The sequence below is a fragment of the Bison bison genome, unplaced genomic scaffold (genome assembly GCF_000754665.1).
Source record: "Bison bison bison isolate TAMUID 2011002044 unplaced genomic scaffold, Bison_UMD1.0 scf7180017864304, whole genome shotgun sequence".
Taxonomy (NCBI): Eukaryota; Metazoa; Chordata; class Mammalia; order Artiodactyla; family Bovidae; genus Bison; species Bison bison.
Genome location: NW_011494876.1, coordinates 12,880,627 through 12,890,331, shown reverse-complemented (window position 1 = coordinate 12,890,331; position 9,705 = coordinate 12,880,627). Strand labels below are relative to the sequence as shown.

General features: G+C 45.1%; 1 protein-coding gene across 2 annotated transcripts in view; it reads left to right on the top strand.

Moving 5' to 3' along the window:
- The first annotated feature begins 45 nt into the window (after positions 1 to 45).
- CACNA1D (calcium channel, voltage-dependent, L type, alpha 1D subunit) overlaps positions 46 to 9,705 on the top strand; it is a 349,684-nt gene continuing 340,024 nt past the window's right edge. For both annotated transcript variants that reach the window (XM_010851679.1, XM_010851678.1), the window contains exons 1-3: positions 46 to 402; positions 2,364 to 2,673; positions 6,403 to 6,508. In XM_010851679.1, coding sequence (XP_010849981.1) covers positions 336 to 402; positions 2,364 to 2,673; positions 6,403 to 6,508 — 483 coding nt within the window. In that variant the 5' untranslated portion in view covers positions 46 to 335. The remainder of the gene's footprint in view (positions 403 to 2,363; positions 2,674 to 6,402; positions 6,509 to 9,705) is intronic.

Here is a 9,705-nt window from a genome sequence, read left to right as displayed (position 1 = left end):
CCGCTAGAGGGGGGGACCAAGCCAATTCTCCTTTGCAGCAAAAAAAATTGCATGTATATATTATCAGGATAATATATACATCTGATCTTATTTTTTAGAAAAAGTTTATTTTGCTCCAATTTTGAAAAGAGGGAGCGTGGGTGGCCAGCGGTTTTTTATAAATTATTCTTATTTTCTGTTATCTGTCCCCGTCCCTCCCCACCCCCTGCTGAAGCTTGACTAAGGGCAGGGACCGCGGCTCTTACCTATCGGTCACCCCCTTTACCCGTTCCTCCCCCGCCCCAACGCCTAGCACAGTGCCCTGCACACAGTAGGCGCTCAATAAATGTTCGTGGATGATGATGATGATGATGATGAAAAAAATGCAGCATCAACGGCAGCAGCAAGCGGACCACGCGAACGGTGAGCAGCCAGAGCCTGGGCACCCGCTGCCAAATCTCATCCTTGTCATGGTCCTCCTCTTTCCACCCCCTCTTCCTTCTCACCCCCCTCCCGTCTCTGATGCGCTGGTGGGTTGAGGGGGTTGGAGAGGATGCTTCTAGCTCGGTGTCATCTACATAGAAAGGGGAGATGCGTGACAACCACTCCATTCTCCCCTTCAGGCCTTGAATGTCAGAGTTAATTCTGCATTTGTGGGGTGGGGTGGCCGTGGGGTCCGTGGAGTACGGTGCCGCCGCCGCCGCCGGAGGGGCGGTGAGCCTAGGTGATTCGGGTTCAGTGTCCTCGGGCTCAACTTTCCTCCAACGCTCGCGAGCTATGGGAAGAGGGTGGCTGTGAGTCTTCAGCCCGAGCCCCCTTTCTAGCCTCTTCGCCTCCTTTCCCGCCCCCTGGTATATTAGGAAGAAGGTCTCTGGTGGCATCTGGAAAATTACAGGGTTGCCAGGTTTCCCTTCTCGTCGGTGGGTGAAGCACTTTGCTACCCTTGAAAGGGAGGCTGGGTCTCGGAATCGCTAGCCAGAGGGTCGGATGGAAAGTGTATTCCCGCTCCCAGCGCCGCTGTGCACACGTCGGTAACCTAGCAATGCCCGGGGAGTCACAGCCACTGTGGGGCTCCCCTCCCTAGCCCGGCCGGGGCACCACGTGCAGTTACCACGCTGCCGGCCGGCCCGGCTGGGTCGAAGGAAGAGGGTGCAGCTCCTGGCCAGCCCTCTTCACTCCTCCTTAGAGGTCGCTGGAGTCCCCACAGCTCTCTGTGGGCTCACATCTTTCCCAATCAGCGCTCCCCAAGGTAAGACTTGGGACGACTCCTCCCCTGGTTCAGACCTCTGCTGCCCACTCCTGTGGACCCCTCTCAGGCTGCTAACCAGGCAGACCTGTGCTGGGCTCTGACTCTCCCTTGTGCTCTTTACTTAGCAAGAATTGGTTTCACAAATGCCCATCCCTCTCGTTGTGACTTCTGTCTCAGTAAGGAGGTTGTGACCCAAGGCAGGCAGGTTCCTGGGAGACCTGCCTGGGTCCTGGCCTGACCCCAGGCTGGAGAGGGCTTTGCACATGAAGCCTCCTTGGGGTTCTATCCTGTGTGTACTTGGGTCCCAGCCTATGCTGAGATGGTTCCTGTTTAGGCCTTGAGGGCCCCTGACATAACTCAGCCTGTCTCTTCTAGGTGTAAGGATGCAGGCTGCCTGCCTTGTCTGTTTCTCTGGTTGCTGGTTTGGCTGCTGCGGCTGCAATTTAAAATGCAAAAAAGCCCTAAAGATGTTTTCTGTTTTCGGAAGCCTGTGGAGGAAATGAGTCCCAAGCATCATGAATTTTCATTTGCAGGAAGTGTCAGTGCATAATCTAGGTATTTGTTATGGGGCTCTTGGTATTGCCCTGGTGCCAGTGGTGCCAGTTTTTATTTATTTTTCCCATGCTGAAAAAAATGCATTTGTGGCTGTGGAAAGATGTTGGAGTAACACCCTGAAAATGATTAAGACTATTGAATTATTGCCACTGCTTTTTTTTTTTTTTTGGTGATGGTAGTTATTTTGGAGGAAAGCTGTGGTATATATCTGTTAACTCACTAGAGATACACGGGTTTTGAAAGTCAGAAAAGATGTGGAGTATAAGTGGAAATGACCTCAGTTTGTCTGAAGGAAGGCACTGAAAGACTTCTTGTGAAGATATGGATGTAGAGAGGTACTAACCCATTGGGCGAAATGCAGCGGTCGTGTGTTATTGACACTTTGGGCAGAGCTCAGGGACTTTCTTGCTGCTCTGGCTGACCTAACCCTGCTTCTGAAAAATAGAATATGAGGTTTCCAGTGCAAACATGGGGATGATTTCCCTGCTCTTCTTGATGGGGAACCACTTCAGCTTTCTTCTGACACTGGATTCTCATTGTGTCATTTTTTTTTTAAATTTTTCTTTTTCCTTCTTCCCAGAGGCAAACTATGCAAGAGGCACCAGGCTCCCTCTTTCTGGTGAAGGACCAACTTCTCAGCCGAATAGCTCCAAGCAAACCGTCCTGTCTTGGCAAGCTGCAATCGACGCTGCTAGACAGGCCAAGGCTGCCCAAACTATGAGCACCTCCGCACCCCCACCTGTCGGATCTCTCTCCCAAAGAAAACGTCAGCAATACGCCAAGAGCAAAAAACAGGGTAACTCGTCCAACAGCCGACCTGCCCGTGCCCTTTTCTGTTTGTCTCTCAATAACCCCATCCGAAGAGCCTGCATTAGTATAGTGGAATGGAAGTATCCTTTTATGGGGGAAGTGTTTCTCATTTTCTCTTTTACCATCTGTTCTTTAAAAGGATTTGTTGTCTGGAATGGCACTTAACAAAGTGATAGCACTTTGGAATGTGAGCAACAGAAGCCGTGTGTACAGGGTTTCATGGTATATAATTTCCTATCTCCTCTGGGTACAGAAGGGTATCTCTCTGGGTAAATTTAGGCTACTGTGTGTGTGTGTGTGTGTGTGTGTGTGTGTGTGTGTGTAGTGGTGGTCGGGGGGGCAGGGAATGACAACCTGAAACTTACATTAACCTTTGGTCATCTGACACTAGATGGCTAGTTGAAATGCACCTTTGCTTTTTGGCAGCGGTATGAATTGAACCTATTGCAAATAAGGTATGCTCCTTAAAAAATAAAACTCTACTAGGAATAAATACATTTTTGACCTTTAGTGGAATTCTTCTCATTCTGATGTTTGGAATTTGCTTTGGATACTCCAATTAATGCTAAGGTTGCTTGTAGGTCTGCCATTTGGTGAGTCTGATTGTTCAGGTAGCTACAAATATGAACATTTGCTTCACAGGGAGGGAGCGATTTGGTCATCAGTGCTATGATTTCCTGGAATTTCCTTTTGACAAGTTCCAAAACAGCATTTGAAATGTGAGCATGAGGGAGCCTGTGGAGGGAGAGGTTTGTGTGTGCCTCTTCTTCCAAAGCCCGTGTGAGTTAGCGCCCAGGCCTCTCCGTGGAGGAATTTGCAGTTGTTGCCTTTATAAAAAAAAAATTCTGTATCCTTGGACTGGAGTTACATTTCTGGGTTTCTCCTTTGTATTTTTAAACCTGAACTCCAAATGCCCCAGGCAGGTTATTAGGGCTCAGATCTTGGAAAACTGGGGTGCATTGCCTGCTCAGCCCCTCCCTTAACCTGGAGGCCAGGCTCTAGTTCCTGCCACCCATCAGAAAAGGTTGACTGAGGTCTTCTTTCTGAGCAAATAGCTTTCTAATTAGTCAGATGATTCACTGGTTTGGGTAAAGCACAGCATTTCCTTTTCCCAGAATTATATTTGGGGTCGACCCGGGCCCTTGAGCAGTTCCTAGGCTTGGGAAGGAGTATGTATGTAGGGCTTTCCCACCGAGCCCGGGTCAAGAGGCCATGCTCTAAAGAGAGGATACTGGTTACCAGCTGGCTGGCGAGTGGAGCTGGAACCCCCTTATCATTTGAGTGCCTAGCGAGGCAGCCTTCTGTCTCAGCTGGCTATTTTCTGTGCTCACGGAGAGTTAAAATGAGGTAACTGTCTAGAAAGGTTGTAGAGAGAGTAGCCCAGGGTAGGATTTGAGGGGTTTTCATGTGCGTTTCCTTTCCAGAACAGATGTCTCTTCTCCAGCGGGTGCTGCGGTGTCTCTCACATGGCTGGGGTTGTGTGGATGTGTTTTTCTGTATAGGTTCTTTTTGAGTCTGAGGACTGAACGCTGGTGTTGGCCCAGGAGGGAGTGGGATCCACAGGGAGGGGGTGTCCCTCAGGAGGGGTGGTCTCTCAGCGACATGGTAGGAGCACTTAGTCAGATCGTACTTAGTCACAAAGGTCTCCTCCCCCTCAGGTTGGCTTTACGTGACTCTGAGTAAGCAGAGACCTCTCAGTGGGGTCATTAATTTCATGCGGAGTGAGGTGGGAGGCCTGGTGCTGTTTCTCTTTGTGCTCCGTAATTTGTATATAGTAATTTATGTGAACGGAGTGAACTCCTGGATGGTGCTGCTGACTCCCTTTCCCGCACCACCAGACACGTATGTGCAGGAATTAGGGGCTGTGGCTGCCAGCACAGGGAGAAGCCGCCCTGCAGACGGGAAGCGTTTACAGAAGAGATTCGGAAACGATATGTGATGTGTTGTTTTCAGTTGACAGTTTCCTTTAAGTTCTGGGAGCAGGGCATAGACAGCCTTCTAAAGTCAGCTGTGCCAGGCTCTGTCAGCACTGGGTGAATGAGTTTTTTGAACCTGCTGTTTGTTTATACATGCAGGCAAGGCAGTATGTCCTGCACTTGGGGGAACAAGGAAGGGAGATTTAGGATCAGCCCCATGTATTTCTCTGACACTGTTCTGCTTGGCTTGTCAGAATCTTGTGGCAGAAGGAGAGGATCCAGCATTACCTGCAATCTGAAACTTTTTTTCACTGTGATGAAAAAAGTAGTCTTTTGTTTGGTTTTCCTAAATAGCATTAGTACTTCTCTGATTTGCTGGTTTATCATCTAGGTATCAGGAAATTTAAAAGGCAGAATGGTGATGTGGGAGATGGAAGAGGCAGTGAGTGTGTTTCCATATAGGATGGCTTTGGGGCAATTGACTTTTTAAGTTTTAGAAGGAATTGCCAAAAGGAAAGATGAAAAGGAGTTTCTCAAGTCTTTTTAAAGTAGATTGCCTTAAAGTTGGATCCCTACATAAGATATTTTGTAATACTAGGTGAGTTAAAAGAATAACTATGAGGGAAGGAAAAGTGTCTTGAAAAATAAGCCCATCAAATTAGTAAGGAAATAACATCATTCACATCCATGTTTCAGTGAGTGTTAAAGTCCTTCAGAAGGTTGAGGTTTCATGAAATGCCATGGAACAGAGACATGAGGGGTCTTTATTTCCTTCAGCATCTTTGGATTTTCCAGAAGGAAGTCCAGGTAAATGCAGAAAATCTGTGCACGTCCTCCCAGCTTTAGGACTTGGAGGTGTTGAGTGAAACTGTGGCTTTGCCTTTAGTGGATGAGCGTTTGGGAGAAACAGTGCTGTACAACCAAGCCTGGAGTTAGGGATTAGATTGGTGCTTGTGAAACCTTGCATTTGGAAAGGCTGAAAACCAAGAGAGGAAAAACAGTCATTTTTGGCAGATGTCAAATTTTGTATTGCCAGTTTTGACAGTGTCTCTTAATAACACCAGAATGTTTAAGCAAGTATCTGTTGAGGCTGCTCACAGAGTGATTCTTCCAGACAGACCCCTGAGATTTAGAAATGTTAAATCGAACTCTGAAAGTGTCTGGTGCTGATTTCTTATGGCCTTGTATTTGATTTGTTTATGAATTGAACACAATAACAACACATTATAAACAGAGCTACAGTCCAGCTCTAATCTGAAACAGTGGTAACTACTGATTAGTAAGGAAAGCAGAGGAGGGAGATGAAGCCTGACTCGCTTGTTACAGGATTGGAATAGCTACGAGACAGTCGCAGGTGGTTTGGAAAAGGTCCTTGGTGACTTGTCCTGTTCTAGTCCAGGCAGGAGATCCAGGCGGACCTGGCCAAGAAGAGCCACCAAGAAAATGGCTCTAGCACATGGTGGCAGGGATTTGTGAAAGAGATTTATCTCATGATGATTTTTCTTTGTGTCTACAACAGCCAGGAATTTAGCTTTCTAAGGCCCTTGTTGCTGTGAAAACGACACGAAGCAGAAACCTGGTTCACACAGTGCCCTAATTGGATGGACTTTTAGGTTTTCATATAGAATGTCCAACAGAAGGATGAGTGTAACGTAATCCTTACCACAGAAGAAAAGGACTCGTGGAGAGGTCATTTGATAGGAAGATCTGCTGTGAGTTGACCACTGATGATTACTGCTGCTGGAAACCTCATCGTCACAGCAGTCATTTGAATAAGGATTTGTGTGTAAGATTGTCATTTAAAAAGCAGTTCAAGATGGTGTGATTGAGAGTGTGATGAGAGAGATGGTGTATGTTAGCATGACACATATAGACCTTAACAAAAACTTTCAGACCATTTGACATATTTATATTATTGGCTATTTTTGCCAATTGTGTGGCCTTAGCTATTTACATCCCATTCCCTGAAGATGATTCTAATTCAACAAATCATAACTTGGTAAGTGTCCTTAGAATTGCTGCTTGTCTTGATGTGTGCTTGTCATTGACCTCAGTATTGAAGTGGGCAGCTGGCTTTCTGAGTGGTTGAAATTTACAATGATGCGTGTGATGTTTCACAGTTTTGCAGCAGTGGTTTTTTTTTTTTTCTCTTTTGAGCTGTATTCTCAAATTTATACTGAATGAATGAAGTGTTTAAAGTCATGAATTTTGTATAAACAGATGTGAAACTTTTCATGGAAGAGGTTTGTAGCAGATTTAAAAATAACTTTTCTCTCCATGTAGCCTTTTTTTTGGTTCTGCCGTTCTCTTCCTGGTAATGTTAGCTTTTTTTCCCTTATCTAGTGTTATTTGGGAGTTTGGGGTACTTTGGTCGATTTTTCTGGTAAGTAGAGAGTTATCATGTAGATTTTGTACATCAGCTATTGTTGCGGAAGTAGAACACGACAAAACTAATCATCATAGAACATAATTCTGAGAATAATATAATAGAATGTCTAAGTTCCTCCTGTTAGTCCTATGACATGCTCCAGGATAAAATGATTCTATAGTGAAATAAATTGGGATACTTCCATATACTTTATTGCTCTCTTAAAGATTTATCGTGCACATTAACTCAGTAAAAGCTCCAGGAAAGTCTGTAGTTAAAAAACCAGTTTCATTTTGTTTAACTCAGCTTAGTCCCTAAAAGTAATTGGTCATGGATTCTTTAAACATTTTTTTGGCAGCGTGCATCACAGTGTTTCATGGAACTTCCTTTGGGAAAGGTTGATATCGTTAAAAAAAAAAAAAAAAGCACTGAGAAGCACTGGAATGGGACTAGGAATTGTCCCTCTGGGCTGTTAACTGGCTGTATTTTGGGGCGTTTCCCAGATCCTTTCTGCATTGCTGTTGACACATCTGTCAATTCAGGGGACTGGACGAGAAGATCGCCAGGGTTGTTTTTACCTCTGACATCCTGTAATCTTGCCTTGATGATTCAGAATTCAGAATTTTTCTGGTGCTGTGGCATCCTCTTTGCAAGGATCAGTCCTTCATGACCGGAGCCCATGCAGAAATGAGGTGAATGAGGGCCTGGTCCCGGATAACAGCAATTCTCTCTCCTGCTTTGCTTTTCCCTCTCTCAGCTGGTTCCATTTGTTTTTGGTTTCTTCTGTTGAAGCTGTATTTTAATAGGTCTGAATGTTCTTAGCTGTGTGTGGTAAAGGTAGAACTAGGTGGGGAGAGCTCTCCCAGGGTCTGGAGACGGTGACCGTATGCTCTTATGACTTTAGACTTCATGGTTTATGTACGGGATTTCATGTTGCATCTCTCATGTGCAGCATATTTTATATGTAGTGTGATGTCTCTTCATCTTTGGGCTTTTGTAGTCTGCTGTGTAGAGAATTTTAAAAAATTATGGATACTGCTACTGCAAGAACAACTGGAAATGGGAGTTGGATATACAGATAAAGACTGACTGTTAGTATATATTTATACTGTGTTAGAGATGATTTGTGTGACTCTGGCTATTTTAAATAGCTTCTGATTTGGTTGTAGACATGTGCCTTTAGACAGTCATTTCAAAGGAGAAGCAGAAGTAGTGAAAAGCCCCCATCAGTGGGGCTAGATCATCAGTCTAGGCCACAGATGGTGTCAGCCTTGTTACCAAATTTAACAATGTGGATGGTGACCCAGTTTGTTGCTTTTTGTAGCTCAAGAGAACATGATTAAACAAACTTAGAAAATAAATACCTTTCAGAAAGGCAGATTAATTCAGATCAATGGAATAATTAATGTAGCTGCATGTATAAGTCAATTGATATTCCGATTTTTTTTTTTCCCCCAGGGAAATTTAGGGCACTAATATAAGAAGTGTCAGACCATTTGGATTTCTCAGCTAATAACTGAGGGAATAAATATAGGAAATAAACACACTATAGGAAATAAATAAATCTCTCTTCCTAACCCCTGCAGTCCCTCGCCAGTGGATCTTTTCTTGACAGTTCTTAAATAGTGGTCTTTGTGGATGGGAGAGGGCAGGGTGTTAGTTTGGCAAGCCTTTTTAAAAAACCAACATTTATTTCTTTGACCTCTTAATATTCTAAGGCTTAGAGCATTCTAGTTTGTGTCTTCGTTTACTTGGCTGGTCACATGGCTGGATGAGTTTAATCTCTGCCTAACTCTTTAAATATCTCTTGTCCCACTGTGGGAAGGGGAAACTGTGGATTCCCCCCTGACTCTCATCAAGGTCCCATGCCATATCAGTCTTCCTTCCAGGGAGCAAGTTTTTTTTTTTTTTTTTTTAATATATGTGACCCCATTTATACCAAAGTGATTGCTCTATTTTGGGGGTTGGTTTAGAGGCAGCTGAATGAAGCTTATTTTTCATCTGTAGTAAATACCTTTCAATGAATGTGAATGGCAAAACAAAGGGCAGAGACCCATACGGATTGCAAAGCTGTACGTGTCAGGGAGCTGGTGGTTTCCTTTGCCTGCAGGCTCTGTTGGGAATGTGGATGTTGAGCACACAGAGTACAGTTCAGGGCCAGTTTTGTGGAAGATGTTTCTGCCTGTTGCAGGTAGTTTGTCGTGAAATTATTACTTTCGTTGCCTAAGAAATGTGGCCATTACCCTCGGTCCAGTGTGGGTGTGGCCTGGGTTGCACGTCACTGAGCCAGCTTTGGGCATTTGAGATTACCTTGGGGGCAGCAAGTTTTCCCAGGGGTAGTTTTTATAAAAAAATATATATATATATAAACAGTCTCAAGTTTCTGTGCAGCTTTCCTTTGTGGACTTGCAGGGACCCATGGAGGCTGCAGCCATGGAAACGGTGCAACTCAGTTCCCACAGCCATCTCCCTCTTAGATCAGTCAGTCGCAGGGGTTCTTCAGTTCCACTTATTGAAAGCATATATCATTCATTTAATTTTCTTGTTAGCACGGGGCAGGGGCTGCGGAGAGCGCTTCTTTATGGAGTGTCAGAGTGGGGACGATCACAATTCCTGTACTTCATTGTGGTGGAAAATGCTTTATTTGGCTTTCCGAACTTCAGTTTCTCATAAGCACCTGACTTAAGCCTCAGTCTGGGCATCCTGTACCTGGAACTCCCACCCCACTCCTAGGCTCTATAGTGCTAAACAGCCTCAAATTAGAACCTTCCAAAGAGGGGGCACCCAGCTTCCTCAATGTCTGCAGCCATGGAGTCGGCGGGGGCGGG